We start from the raw sequence: 16,081 nt of genomic DNA, 5'->3' as shown, positions 1-16,081 counted from the left end.
ATGGTAAGGGATTTGCATGGGTGCCAATTCTCCAAGGGTGGATTATTTTACTTCATTTAATACCATATATTATATGATCATTTTAGATTACACCAAGATTGTGGTGGTTTTCGGAAATCTAATCAAGGTAATCCTGTTTGGATCGAGAATAAGTATTAACTTTATTCTAGTATAGTAAGCGCTATACTAGTTAAGTATCCAAATATCAATTTATCTCAAAACTAGTTTAGTAATACTTACTTCTCGCTCCTCTCCTCTTACACCGATATATTATATATACCAATAAATTATAATTACCATTTTGCCCCTGAACATAAATCATTTAAAAATTTCTCCCCCTGTCATATCTTCATTCGTCCACTGTACAAAGTATGTTGGTTATTTGCCAAAATATTTTCTAAATATATTACATTTCTATATCATATCAAGTGTAATTATTACACCACTATATTAATTTACATACAAACGACATATTAGCCCTAAACTGATTTAAGCTAGCTTCTTTAAGTTTAAGAAATTAGCATAACTAAACTAATTTAGGATTTATGCCACATCCAAGCGCAGCTTAAAGAATGAGAAGATGGAGCTACTTGTGCCCAGTAGCAATCTTCAGGAGTATGCAACCAGTCTACCGGTCTCAATCTTCAAGCGTATCTGATCGGATGTCTAACAAGAAAATAAAGTAGTGAGCATTATGATACATTATAAGGAGATGAAAGAAACAAAAATGAGATAGAGATATAAATTTTATCCATATGGGACTTACAAAAAATTTATATTAACAGCCAAGTTAATTTCTTCCTAAGAAGCAATAAAATAGAAGGCCTTCATTGAGTAATCACGCCACAAATTAGTTTGTCATGTAAAATAAGAATGATACTCTGCAGTGGCACCTCAAATTATTGCTAAACTATCACATGGTGACATTCATAAATTAACTTCTATTTGAGGCTTTCGGCAATATGTTGCCCTTGGTATTTGGCCACTAACTGTTGGATATACAAGACTTTTGTGTACAAGAGTCTAGGTTAATGTACTAAAAAGCTCTTCTCAAATTGTGTTCCTTCAATTGTGCAAAAATGAATAAGCTTCACTATTATTGTATCTAGTCTCAGCAGGATTTATCCAAGTAGCTAAATTTAACAATTCCTTCATGGTAGACCAACACCAACGAGCATCCCTATATTATTCGTAGGTTTTCCTGGTGGATCACAACAGGAAGATCCCCAAAGAGACTCAAGTTATTTAAGAAAAATTGTTCACGGCCTATGAAGATTATAGGAAAGATCTAAGTATACTTCTTACTTCTTAGATGCTAAGTCACCGTCTTATGCTGGTACGATGCACAGGGATATCTTAGAGAAAAGGGCTGGCTACTCTTAAAAATTGTTGTAGAATTTGAATATGAGAATGCCTAACTTAACAAGTAGCAGCAAAAGTGTTTTAACTTCACATTGAATTAGTTTGTCGCTGATTTGATAATCAGGGACAGACTCTAATTCTAGAGAATCTCTAGTTTAACTAAACAGTCAGGACTTATCCCATACATGTGTGTACAAATTGTAAATCGAACTGTGATCAATTTAGTAATAAATAAATATTCTAAAGTCTCGGAACATATTAACAATCTATAATAGCATGTAAACAGAATTGGTTAGAGTTAGAAATATCTAAATAATGGGCAATTGCTTAATGCTTTGATATAGTTTGATTGCAAAATAGAGGCCAATACATCTTCATAAATACTGGTGGAACATGATGGATTAGTCTAGGTCAAAAATTAGTGGATTAGAAAACATAACGTCTTGAAGTTCTTAAACAATTCGCATTTAAGCTCTAAGTACTCAAGAAAAAAGTATCAAATTTGGCCCACACTTTCCTCACGCAGAAAAATGGTGACACAAGTTAGATATGCCCATCATCTTCAAGAGAATATCTCTAGAAAGGTTTGTTTAGTTTAGAAAAATGCTGGAAAGCAATGATAGATGACTCTACATGATTGACATTGGCAACAGAACAATGGATGCCTAACTTAACATTTATAATCAGAGGTGAAATGAAAGGTAAATCTAGTAGACTGTTTAAATAACACTAATTTCCTCCTTTTTCTCTTTAAATATATTTGAACAAAACTAGCAATAGAAATGATATATCATTGTCAACTAGTTTAAATAAGAAACTGGGAAGTGGAAGAGGAACACAATTAAAACTGGAGGAAAATATATATATAGTATAGTGCAGGATAAATAGATGCATGAATCAGACTCACTTGTTCAATATATGGAGTACCATTTAATGTGATAATGTCATCTACAAAATTCGAAAATATCAAGTTCTTTCCAAAAAAAATATATATAAGTTTTATTACATGAAACTGTAAGTGCATTTCAATAAAATCGGGTCCAATAAAAGCATTTCTCTACTTATGCATTCTTATGTTACGGTCGCTCCCATCCCCGAGAAAGAAAAAACGATGGTAAATCAAATAAATTTGCCAACTGAGCAAAACTTGTCTCAAGAAAACTATGGATGTGAATGCTCACAAGTCATAAACACACCCAAGTAAGGGAGAAAAAAGGATCTATGTGACTGATTCCAGTAATTGTGAATCAAGATAACTATGCCCTTGCATCTCTTTATTCGCGACAAATTCCAACACATTATGCTTCAATGTTTACAAAATGCACTATTCAGCTACTTCTACACCTCTCTTACCATCATTTGTGACCTATTACCAACTTTTCCAAGACTTTGATTCGGCATCCCACAAACAAAATCTAAAAAACCTTAGAATCAGAAGCAAGACTTCTTCGAATTTCGCAAACACAATGTACCCCACGCCAAATACTGAAATACAGCATCGGAGCTTTTTCCCACTTCATCCATTCTGTTATTCCTTAACAACTTGATAATCTCATTCAAGCTGATGCATCCACAAATTTCAAACAATAAATGTACCTAAAACTCTAGGGAAAAAGGAAATAACATCATATGACCTAAAAATCCTACCTTTAGAAGCGTAAATTCAAAGACCCAGTTCCATTCTCTATATAATACATCGATCAATATCCATGGCCAAAATCTATCAATCTAAAGTAACAGAAAAGAAATCGATACCGAGAGAGAGAGATCATTACTGGGTTTCTCAGGTTTCCCGCCGGCCCACTTGGAGCCGGCAAAGTGAACCTTCTCGCGGGAGGCGGCCTGAGGCCGAACCGGGGGCGTGAAGGCGCGGATGTTGGAGTAGATTATGCACGTCATCCCCGCGGCTCTTCGGAAACCAAATATTTTATATAATTTAAATATTATATTTTTATTTATTTTTAATCAATTAAGGAGGTTATTATTAAACTAGGCTCGAAATTAATTTCAAACTTATATCAACCTTAAATTAATTGATTTGAAGTTTGATCAAACTTCAACAAGCCGAGGTCCATCAGCTCAATTATCTTGACAACTCTAATCTCACCCAATAACTTCCAACTAAATCACTTTATTCCTCTTCATATTATTCACTATCATAATATCTTTTTACATTTTGACTCAACTATAAATACAAATATTATTAATAACTCTATTTTAATTAAATAAATATGTAATTAAAAAAAGAGAATTTGTGGGGTTTACTAATAATAAAATAAAATTTTAGTAGGAGAAACATATAATGGTAAAAATTAAAATTCACAAGCTAAAATATTTAACTCAAAAAATAAAGGGGAAAAAAATGTAGTCCAAGTACTATTGTAAGCTATCAAAAGAGAATTAAATTATCATGTTGATCCTTGCCCTAAAAATGGTAGATTAAAGGCTATAAATCAGCTTCAAATTGGAGAAATATCTCAACCATATGAAATGGATGGAAGGGGCTAATTGCATGATTTTGATCACTAAATCACAATTGATTTAGATGTTCATCAACTAACTTAACTTTCTTTGACTTAAACACATATTAAATACAAGTTGATGTAACTATGGGAGTAGCTAGATGTAGCTATTAAGCAATCACATAAACATTAATCTCAAAGATAATATCTTAATAATAAATAATTTTACTATTTATAGACTAAACAAGAGGCCCATCTTTATAAGAAAGATAAATTTTCTAATTTTCTTTTTAATTAAATGAGGAGAATCCCTCTCACTAAGCTATCAACATCTTAAAACCATCCATCAAAGTTGTACATCAAGACAAGTCAATCAAACATGCTGACTTTATGAGAGATCTTAACTTGTGGGTGATATGGTTCAGTATGAACTCAAGAAAAGAAACAGGCAGCAAGACTTAGCTGACAAGCAACTTCCTCTAGGGCATCCCATTAATAAAGATGCTCCCATTAATAAAGATGCTGATAAGAGTTAAGAGTTAACAATATCCACATCAATATGGCTTTTCTTTTAAGAAGCATGCCATGGTATTAGTAGTTCACTATTTGAGCATCTCATCCTAGGCAGGGTTTCTTTACATTTGGGCTATTTGGCAGCTCACTGTTGGTCTAGCTATACCTTTATTTCATGTACTACTTTAATTTTCTTTTTTTAAAGATTACACTTTACAACAATGCTTTTAGATAGATTCAATATGGGTAAAACATATTGGATGCGCAGTAGAAATCTTGAATTACAAGGGTTGATAGGGTCGATAGCATCCACACTCTAACAGATATAGAAGCAGGAATCGGATGGTGTTTGGTGGTAAAGTAGAAAGCAAGAAGGTGGCGGCCTGTAGAGCAACTTTGATGGCAGTGGAATACAACAAAACTCTATTATAGCAGTCACCTGGCAAGAAGATTGCTCGGTGGCTATCGCAAGAATATGAGTGGGTGAAATTGCACACAGATAGAGCATACATGGATGGTGCTTGCCAAGGTGATGCTAGAGCAATGATAAGGAACTAGTACAAGATCATTGCCACAAAAATTTCAGGCCATTCAGATGGGACTACAAATTAGGCACAATGGAGTACAAGTTGATTCTAAAATATTGATTCCCTCGATTTCCCTCGATGTAATTAGAATACTCAAAGATGAGACAATGCCCATAGTCTATGGAGGGTCAAAAATATGATGAGCTTCGCAATTTCGAATAGATTTCAATGTTTTCTAATGCAATATGTATTTAGAGAGGCAATCGGGTTGCTGACTAGGTAGCAAACTGAGGTAGGTTAGTTGCGAGAAGTTTTATTGTGACTTCTCTCTAAATCATTCCAGGGAGAGTCACCTTTACCTAAATACATCTCATTTTCTAAAAAAAAATTTATTTATATTTTAACACATCGAATCTTATAGTAATTATTTTTACCATAACAGCCTTATCCTTATAACGTGCTCGATTGATAAAAAAGTGATAATTGTCTATAAGACTTCTCTAGTTTCACATCTCATTCTATATGCCATCGTTAATTGAAATAAATTACTAATTTTTACTAAATACTCACAAATTATAGTTACTAACTAGCTTGCATTAATTTTCCCTCAATTTCTCATTAATTAAACATATTAATTAATTAGTTGCTAGAAAGTGTGGGAGAAAAAAAAGTTCTTTACCTATCAAAAATAGTTTCACTTTATTTATTTAATTTTACTTTATTACTTACTAATAAAGTGAGATACTTTATTAAACTCTACTTTTTAGGGAATAAACATATTAAACCGAAATTATCAACCAAATCCAAGATTACAATGCAAAGTTGCAAACACCATGGAAAAGAAAAAGAAGTTTAGAAGGGCTTAATTATAAAAATGTCAGGGGGTAAGATGTAAAAGTCACCGCATCAGTGTATCACCCATCAGAAAAGTGGCGTCCGAAATCTCCGTTGAGCGTTGACGAGGCCTTCGACCTCGGTTTTGCTTCCCGAAACGGAAGCGAAAACGAAAGCGAAATCGCCCCCAAAATTTTCAATTCGCTCCACCTCCTCCAAACCCCATTACTTTTATTTATCGAGAAAGAGCGAGCGAGAGCGAGAGAGAGAGATTGGCGAACGAGAGAGAGAGAGAGAGGAGGAAAGAACTCGGATATAATCATATGATCTCGATCCTTCGTTAGGTTTTTCCGGATTCGCGATCACATGAGACATCGAAAACCCTAGCCCTAGAGGGGTTTCGTTAGATGCTCGGCGCCGCCATCGACGCCCTGGATCTCTCGGCGCTGCTGCAGCTCGTGGTCGTCGCGCTACTGCTCCTCTCCGCGGCGCTGCTCGTGGTGAAGAGGGCCGCGTCTAGGTACTTCGACGTCGACACAAGCTTTGAGGCCGCTGCCGGAGCCGGCGCGGGGTACGAGGAGTTCCGGAGGCCCATGTCGATCGGCGGCGACGACGGCTCCGCCGGGGTCTGCGCCTCGTGTGGGCATTCGGGGACTAAGAAGTGCTCCGGGTGCAAGAGGGTGCGGTACTGGTAGGTTCTTTGGCCTATTACTTTTTTTTGTTAAAGAACCGATCTTTCTCTTGGTTTCTCGTGGTCACGATACAGCGTCGTTAGGTTTTGATGATAGCACAACGGAAGAAGTTCAAATTGAATTAAATTGTAGGTAATTGGCACAAAGTTTTGATCTTGCAAGTTATTTTCATACTAAATTGAATTATTTTTTCTTTCCTTTTGGAATACAAATATATCATGTGGACTAAAATTCGTTTTGTGGTTTGATGTTCTGCATTAGTTGCACGGAAAATGGTGATGAGGAGATATAGATTAAGTAAGATTTTGAGGTTTTTTTTTTTCGTATTTTCATTTGTTAGGGTTCGGTGGTTTCTAATCCAACAGTGGTTGGTGAATTTTCTGATATCAGAGGCTGATGAAAGGCAGTGATTTGATTTTTGTTTTCGGCCCTAGCGAATTGTTTCCTTTCACAGAAATTCTAAATGGACTCCGTTTTATTTCTTGAATAGTTTAACTCATAAATTCAATTAGAAGTACAAAACCATTATTGAATTTGCTGCTCTCCCTCCCTTTTCTTTCCATCTCCTTTCTCCCGATTTTGAACCTATGATTTTGTTCATCCTATTTAAGTCCCTTTCTTGTTGACCTCCTCTTTCATGTAGCAAACCCTTTAGCCACCTTCAACCTACTACATGTTTGCTATCCTTATTGCCTCAATGCCACCATATTCTCATATTTTGCCATCCATATTGATCATAGAGATCTTATTTTGCTGGCTCACTGCATCATTTTTTTTCTGATGTCTTTGCAGATACTTTTTTTAAAAAAAAAACGTATAATGTCTTGTGCTTTCTGGACATAGAGAAGTTGTTGCCAATATCAAATTCCCTTCTATTTTCACAAATTTCAGAATACAGCATGATTTCTTAACCATTCTATTTGTTACCAATATCAAATGCCTTTCCATTTTCACAAAATTCAGAATACAGCATAAATAGGAAAGGTGCATTATCACTTGGTTTGCCACATGCCTCTGAACTAAGTCAAGATTAACAAAGGAAAATTATTAATAAAGGGGACCTAAGGAGTTGGGACTAAGGCTTTGGTAATGAGTGAACCAGTTTAAACTAGAGGTGCCCTTAGGGTAGTAGTAACTGAAGAACAAAATGATGAGGAAGAACATAATGATTGTTGAACTTGGTTGGTTTGTCTTTGTATAGGGAAAATGAGGTCTCTGCACTGTACTATATGTGCAAAATGAATGAATCACAACTTGGATGCAGATATGGCTATTCTAAACATGACTTAATTATCCTTCAGGGGTCCTACATATTGTATCATAGATCATTGATGTGGCCCTAATACCAAACTAATATGGCCTAGGAATGAGAAGAAAAAAAACATGCCGATGCGAAAAAATATGAGGTACGTGGATTCATCTTTAAGGAGAAAACATAGGGTATGTGTTAATCTCTTTTTCTGCCTGTAAGTGCCATTTTCATACTAGCATAGCTAGATAGATAGGAAAGAAGATTAACCCATCCGACTTGTAGGGAAAATAGGATTAATCCTCTTGACTTGTAAGGAAAAGAAGATTAACCCTGGAGAAAGAATTTTGATTTGTAATAATCCTCCACATTCCCCAAGAACAATATTTTTCTCATTTTAGAAGCCCCATATAAAGAGTTGGGGAGATTACATTAAATCATAATTTAAACTTATCATAGTCTTATCTAATCTAATCTATTATCAAAGTAGGACTCTTAGCTTAAAGATCAACTGAATTTTAACAAAACTTTTTGCAAAACAATCTAACAAGCAATCTCCTAGATTTTTGGAGTTCTAACCAATTTGGAAACTATAAAAACAAATTAAATTCCAACAAAAGAAAATATACATCCGAAAAGAATAAAAAAAAAGAAAATTCTAATTCTCATCTTTAGCTTCCTCTGGCCAAATCTTGTCTTGAGATTATCTCTGTAGTCAGCTTCTTCAAAATTCCCTTTGTAAGATAATTCAATCAATATGCACTCAGGTCTTTGTATCTGTAAACTAACTTTTCTTCACGATTTAATTCCATGAATCATAACCTGACTTTGACACCAAATTGATGTGGCCTACAGATGAGAAAATATGTCGAAATGGAAACACATTAGGAGCACAAAGATCCTTCCTCAAGGAGTAGAGATAAGGCCTCTCTAAATCTCTATTTTAGCTTCCCAATACCTTTTTCATACTAGCATAACTAGATAGATAGGAAATATAAGACATAACCCATCAATCTGTGGGAGAAAAAAAAGATTAACCCACCAAATTGTGGGGGTAGGAAAATTAACCCATCTAGTTTGTGGGAGAAAGAAGATTAACCCACCTGACTTGTGGGAGAAGAAGAAAGCTCATCTAAATTGTGGGGGACAAAGAAAATGTGAAATCCACCATAAAAGAGAGGAGGGGGGAAATGATAACGTGGAATCCTCCGTAAGGACAATTTTTTAAAAAAAATTTCTTCTCATTTTTGGAATGCCCGTCACCTCTACATAAAGAGATGAGAAGATTACATCAAATCACAACTTAGAATTTTCATAATCTTTTCTAATTTAATCTCTAACTAAATTTCAGAATTTTTTAACTTAAGATCAACCAATACTTGAAATAACTTATCTGAAAACAAACTAACAATCAAATCTCTTAGCCTATGTTTGCTTCAGGATTATCTTTTTCCCTTTTCTAGGTTAGAAAGCAAACATCAAATTATCCCTATTTTATATTAGGAACACTACTCACATACTGTAAAAGCAAATCTAATTTGTAATGAAAAGAAACATCCGAAAATTAAAAAGATAAAAGAAAATCTAAATCTCACTAGTCCTGAACAATGTGATACTTCATCTTTCATTCTCTTCTGATTATATACTCTTCAAATATAGCAGTACTTCATTTACAGAAACTCAAAAATCTTTTTTACGACTAATAGTCTAATATTATCATCTTTCAATGCATTGATATATTTAATCGAGTGTGCTTATGTGTATTAATTAATTTCATAACTTAAGAAACCTACTCACTTTGATAACTTATATTCAGTTCACGAGCATGCCAGTCAAAGCATTGGGAAGCTGATCACAGGTTAAAATGCAAGCAAATGAGGTTGTCAGAAAAGGCAGAATTTATTTCGCTTGGAAATAGCACACACAATGAAAAACCATCTGGATTTGGTCCAATTTCATTGGTGCCTGCTAATAAAAGAGGGAATAAGGTGACTGGCATACTCTTTTCTTGGTAACTACATCTGCTATATTTGGCATGGACTGCATCACCATAAAATCACTAAAATTTTTATCTGTACTTAGGTGCTCTTTTCTTATGACGAATTCTTAAAGCTATTCAACTGGGACAATCCAGGATTTCCACCTTGTGGGCTTCTGAATTGCGGTAACAGGTGCATAAATGTTTATAGATCTTTCCCCCTTTCATTAACTTATAATTTATCTTGAGCATCTGCTAAACTAATGCTCAACTTCTCTGCAGTTGCTTTGCTAATGTGGTTCTGCAATGTCTGGCATGCACCAGACCACTTGTTGCCTATTTATTGGAAAAGGACCATAACAGAGGATGTGGGTGGCTGAGTTACAATTTTTATAGGATATTCTCTTATAATTGGTTGAAACCTTTTCCTTATATTTCACCAAGATTGTTCTTGACTTCTTTCTGTAGGTGTCAGGAAGCAAGAAGATTGGTGCTTTTTGTGTGAGCTTCAAGTTCATGTTCAAAGAGCTAGCAAAAGTTTGCATCCTTTTTCACCAATTAATATTCTTTCTCGGTTACCTAATATTGGTGGCAACCTTGGCTATGGTAGACAGGAGGATGCTCATGAATTTATGAGGTGCTTCATTTGCTTATTTGATTGAAAATTTACAGATAGTTCAAATTTTAATTTCTTTGCACTGGCAGCATCTTTGATCGTTTAATGCAGCTGATGCCTTGATTTTATTATGAAGCTATAATTAACTGAAGTGAATACCTACGTAGGTTTGCAATTGAAAAAATGCAATCAGCTTGCCTTGATGAATTTGGGGGTGAAAAATCATTGGATCCTAGCACCCAAGAGACGACTCTTATTCAGCATATATTTGGCGGTCATCTCCAATCTCAGGTTAGTAAAGCTGTCCTTGGGATATGAGACACCAAATCATTTAATTGGCAATCATATCATCTTGTGATAATGAGAATACTTTTGTCTATCTATCTCTTATAAACAAGGCCTCATTTATAGCGAGTTGTGTCACTTGAATGATGGACATTAAACTACAGACTTGCTGAAACAATGCTACTTCTTTTAGTTCATGATAGTTCCGTGATGCTCATTTATGTCCTTCTGGTCAGCCACCACTTTTATTTTGATACGCCGTTTCCATCAGTTTCCTTTTGTTTTTCCTTGAGGGGTTAGTCTGGGATAATATGATGAATTATCTTTCTGACACACGTGAAAATTTATTACTGGGAGTTTGGGTCCTTTTATATTACCTCTAGCAATATGTTGATTTTTATCTATTGCAACATAACATTGTGCTCACTTTATCTAAATCTAGGTGAAATGTACAAAATGCAAAATGATCTCAAACCGTTATGAGAATATGATGGACTTGACGGTTGAAATTCAAGGGAATGCTGAATCTCTAGAAGAGTGCTTAGATCAATTTACTGCTGGAGAGTGGCTTGATGGGGAGAACAAGTATAAATGTGATGGGTAAGCATGCTTCATATTATATTGTGAGTTTATTTGTGTACAATTTCAGGTAGAACTGTTATATTATTTTCTACTATTTTATGTGTTGAAGTTAACTTTAATGTATGAGATTATGTGCTTTCTCGTATATTACAGCAGTAATCTAATACCAATTCTACCAATTTTTTTGACATATCTAGAGAACATGCCTGATGTAGATTGAGTGTGCATTTGTAAATTATGGCCATAATGATCTTATTCCATGAAGTTACACCACTATCTATTCTGCTATTTATTGTAGGTCCTTTGAGAATGTAGATTCATGCATAATTGCTGTCAAAAGATGGTGCTATCTGATACTATGCACATAATCTTCATATTGCTGATGGAACAACCAGATTTTTTAAACACATGCAAATACATGAACACAACTTGCTGTTGGAGTTTTTAAAAACAACTTCCTTGTCTTCTTTCATTTAGAAGAGGTCATTTTCATTATCTTCTTGCTCAACTGAATTTGACATGTGATTTTCATGGATCTTTATTGTTCATACTGACATTCTATCTACATTTGCTACTATAGGTATTGAACAGCCAGGTACAACATCTCTGTGATTTATTTATGTTACTTGGTGGTTGTGTCGACAATTTTACCGCACCATAATTGTGGTTGCCAAACTGATTCCACCATTATATTGTTGCCAAAATCATCTCCCAACCAACTTCTTCCTTCCATAGGCAGACTGTATTGCCTTTCCTTCACATTATCTCGCACGGATTTTATGGATGGGCCAAAGATTTCTTTACTGTTGCATATCTTATCAAACAGAAACGAGAAAATAGGTCTAAACATTAGTTTGATTTGTGTTTTACAAATGTGCGATGAATAGTTGGATGTGCTTTTGAGAATGCTGTAATAGAATTGTATGTAATTTACTTTCAATTTTCAAGACTAGTTGGCCCTTGGGTACTTATCAGTTTCTATATCAGTTATCTAGATGCCTATGCATTTGCTCTATGATATCTGCTTCTATATCAGTTATCTAGATGCCTATGCATTTGCTCTATGACTTCTGCAATTTCTACTGTCCTATCCTTCATTTTAGCGGTTGTTTATATGATTTCTGAATTTTGATAACGTATACTTGCTTTTATTATCATAATGATGATGTCCGTAGATGACTTTATTTCAGTAATCATTTAGGTATGCAACATCAGTTTTTCTTCTTCTGAGTTAAAGATTGAATTTTCTCCATGGCTTTTTTTCAGATGTAATGACTATGTCAAAGCATTGAAACGCCTTACAGTTCATCAGGCTCCCAATTTACTCACAATTGCCCTTAAGAGATTCCAGGTTAGAACATGCTGATATGTCCTCAATTTATTACTTTGTAGGAATCTATTGCTTAATTGTATTTAATTGCTTCTTTTTGCAGAGTGGTAGGTTCGGGAAATTAAATAAGAGAGTAACTTTTCCTGAGAACTTGGATCTTACTCCATATATGAGTGGCAATGGAGATGGCAATGACTTGTATACACTGTATGCTGTTGTTGTTCATGTGGACATGCTTAATGCTTCATTTTTTGGCCACTATATTTGTTATACAAAAGATTATCATGGACGCTGGTACAGGATTGATGACTGTAAGGTAATTAAGTGCCAGTTTATCCATGATGTGTAGGATACAATGCATTTGTTAATTCACGGCCCTCTCACAAAATTACAGGTCATGTTAGTCGAAGTGGAGGAAGTACTTGCTCAAGGTGCTTATATGCTCTTGTATAGCAGGTAATCTTATATTTTATTGTTTGTCATCTAGAGAGGACATTTCTGAATTCTCTGTCTCTCTCTCTCTCTCTCTCTCATTCCTACTCCTTTGTATACATGTATGTAAATATGTATATGTATACTCATAACAAGGCACATGTTGTTTCCCTATGTCTATATTCCTGGAAGAAGTTGTAAGGAAAAGAATCCTAAGAGTATACATAAAATAAGAATACATGTTAAATGGTTTTCATCTTCTAAAAGAAAGAAGGTGACTATATTATCCCAGTATCAATAGTAAGTTGGTATGGGCTAGATATGCTTAGGATTAGGTAAAACCAACGTTATTTGGGATAGGTAAACTATTGAGAATTTGTCAGTTCCTTGAGGTCGTGTTTTTAGATGAAAATAACTTTATGCTGTCCTAGTTAAAAGTTAAAAGTCAAACTCAGTCAGGAACACTCAGGTTCAGTCAACATATACACCCTCTAACCATTTTCAGACGAGCATCACTTTCAGGTTTAAGTTGAAAGATATTACATAAAAGAAAAGACTAGCAATTGTCAATCTCGATTGTGATTATACACAAAATATTAAGAAAGCAAGTGTCAGATGAGGAAATAGCTTTTCAAATAAATCATTGTATCTATTGCATCTAAAGCACCAGTCATTATGTGGTATTTGTTTTATTCTCTCAATGTCATGTTCTCTATATGCAAACTTTTCTGTCAAATGTCTTGTGGATATGACGGGTATATAAAAATGTTAAGCAGGGGTCTAATATGAGTTGTTACATACAGGAAAACTGCTCGTGAAAGGCCTCTTATCATGCCAAGTGAACCTCTGAAGAAGCAAAAGTCAGATGATGTGGTTCTATCATCAAGCACTCCCAGGGTAACAAGCCCCATGAAAGATTCCTCTCTTCCTTTGAATATCGAGAGACAGTCAAATTTTGTTGAAGACCCCATGCTGATGGATACTGGACCTGAGAGAAAGTCACTAATCAATGGTGATGTCATCAAGGTCAAAGAGACGAACGAAATGGATTTAGATATGCCTATAAAGGTAGAGCCATTAACGATGCCTAAAGATTTGGAAAATGATAATGTAGATGATCCCTTAGTTTCAAGGCCAAAGGACCATGAAGAAGAAGGGGATGCTATTGCAAATTCTATGCATTGGAGTTCTCTTCCAGAAGAATTATCCTCAGTCAGCACCAGTACAATGCAATGCCAAGAACCTTCTGTTAGCTCTGATTCAAATGGCTATGTAGAAGTAGGTAAGCAATCAAGTAGGTTAACAGAGGCACCGAATTTGCCACAACATAGGCGGGATCAGTCAGTCATTGGTCAGCAAATTGTTCAGTCATCTTTAGTTGCTCCTCCAGCAACCTCATATCTAGTGCTTAGACCTTCAGATGATCTACAACCTGAGTTAGAGCAGTCAGTAAGTGCATGCTGCCCATCATACTCTGCCAATGAAGTGAACATGCCAGTACCTGGCTCTCTTGAAAATATAGGAAGTAAGGGACCATCATTAGGCATAAAGAATGGTTTAGCAGGAAAATCAACTGAATTTTTGCCTCGTGGTTTCCTTGATAAGCCATCTAAAATGAAGTCTTTAAATGGTGAAAGAACTCAGTTTAGGAGTTATCAAGGTGCTCTTTCACCTAAGGCAAATGGTCTCTGCAATGGGCATTCTTACAGTAGTGTGATGGAGCAAGAAATTTGTAATGATTCTGCTAGCAGCTCTTCGTCCTTTGCTTCTAGGAGCAAAAATGCTACTATGCTTTCAACCTCTGCTGTTGGTACTTCATCCTCTGGGAACTGCCACGACACCACTATTTTGGGTCCATCCTCTGAAAATGGTGAAAATGGCCGCGAAATTCTTCAGGGAGATCTGTCATTCATCTCTCGTGGTTTCTTGACAAAGTCCTATGGAGAATCATTACACAAGGACAAGAGTAGGAGCAGAGTGCATAATTGCAAACCAAATGGCAATGAATCTGCAAAGAAGACACCTGATTATCCTAAATTAGTTGAAGATTGGAGACTGGAAACACCACACTTAAACTGCAGGTCTACTGATACCAATTATAAGGAGTTCATTTCGGACAATGGAAGAGGCAATGGTTATCATGCAAAAGATGATCCTGTAATGATGGTCTTTGAGAACAGCAGCAGTTCTGGAAAAGATGATCACCTGAAGTCAGTCTCTTGTTCTCCTATTGAGCACAGCGGGCTACGGCATAGATCCATTAGTTCCTCATTCGCTGATCATGACTGAAATTGAAGTCCATCAAACTTTATCAAAGGTTAACAAGTTTGTCTTCCATTTACAATGACAAAGTGCACGCAGACCATGATTGGAATGTGAACAGGCTGAAGTCCTGCTACGCATGGAACTAAAAATCATATGATTGAGGTGTTAACCATTCATTATTCAACATGTACGCTACAAGATGAAGGCAGCATCCTTTCCCTCTTATTTGGTATGACATCATTTTTGCTTGCATGGAACCACCAGTTCAACGAGTGGAGGAGGGTCTCTGGGCTTCCACACAATTTGCAGAACCTCAGATGCCCCCCTGGTGCCATGCTATTGCATCGGGTATACTCTATTGTATAACCTTTGTTCCATTCCTATTGTTCATAACTAAAAGAACCTCCTCAGTAGGGATCTTTTTCTCTGTTCTTTTTCTTGCTGGTTAGCTTGTTGATAATCCAACTTGCAGACAGCAGGGTAATATTTGATAGGTTATTGATCACAGAAACATTTCACCAGATGTTAATCCCATTGTTTTGTAATGCCTTTCTTGTACTCTTTTTCCTTCCAACGAAATGAGGCTGTGGTGTCATGAAATGCTAACGCAACGGGAAAATACAGCGTAACTGACATGTTTCAATTTTAAGTTCTTTGAATCTTTGATCTCAAGGTCATATTAACATGTGATATGGCTTGTATATTTTCACCATAGGATGTAGGAGTCTACTATCCAAAAGTCTGTTGCTTCAGGTGCCCATATAGTAGAGGATGGAATTGGTGTGATTCTCACTCGTGCATTATGATCTTTTGTTGCCATATAGCGAAATTTCTTTGATTGAACTCCATATTTAGAAGTAGATATGTAGAGCAATGTGACCTAAAGTTCTGTAATGTTCATAATATTGTGGTAGAAAATAAATCCATGAATAGCCATAGATGGTCTTCTCCTTC

At 35.6% G+C, this 16,081-nt stretch overlaps 1 protein-coding gene across 2 annotated transcripts; it reads left to right on the top strand.

The window, feature by feature from the left end:
• Window positions 1–5,806: 5,806 nt before the first annotated feature.
• Window positions 5,807–15,776, top strand: LOC140767755 (ubiquitin carboxyl-terminal hydrolase 18-like). Of its 2 annotated transcripts, XM_073107787.1 has the most exons (12): window positions 6,333–6,389; window positions 6,474–6,522; window positions 9,456–9,627; window positions 9,722–9,810; window positions 9,900–9,985; window positions 10,086–10,254; window positions 10,401–10,524; window positions 10,961–11,118; window positions 12,367–12,451; window positions 12,534–12,746; window positions 12,825–12,886; window positions 13,666–15,776. In XM_073107787.1, exons 3-12 carry the CDS (start codon window positions 9,514–9,516, stop codon window positions 15,149–15,151), a joined length of 2,586 nt encoding a protein of 861 aa, XP_072963888.1. In that variant the 5' UTR covers window positions 6,333–6,389; window positions 6,474–6,522; window positions 9,456–9,513; the 3' UTR covers window positions 15,152–15,776. The 2 variants fall into 2 exon arrangements, with proteins under 2 accessions (XP_072963887.1, XP_072963888.1); XM_073107786.1 differs by lacking the exon at window positions 6,474–6,522 and having other exon boundaries at window positions 5,807–6,389.
• The last annotated feature ends 305 nt before the right edge of the window (window positions 15,777–16,081 follow it).

The sequence above is a fragment of the Typha angustifolia genome, chromosome 9 (assembly GCF_048772165.1).
Source record: "Typha angustifolia cultivar Huaian chromosome 9, ASM4877216v1, whole genome shotgun sequence".
Classification (NCBI taxonomy): domain Eukaryota; kingdom Viridiplantae; phylum Streptophyta; class Magnoliopsida; order Poales; family Typhaceae; genus Typha; species Typha angustifolia.
This window is presented reverse-complemented; position numbering and strand designations above follow the sequence as displayed.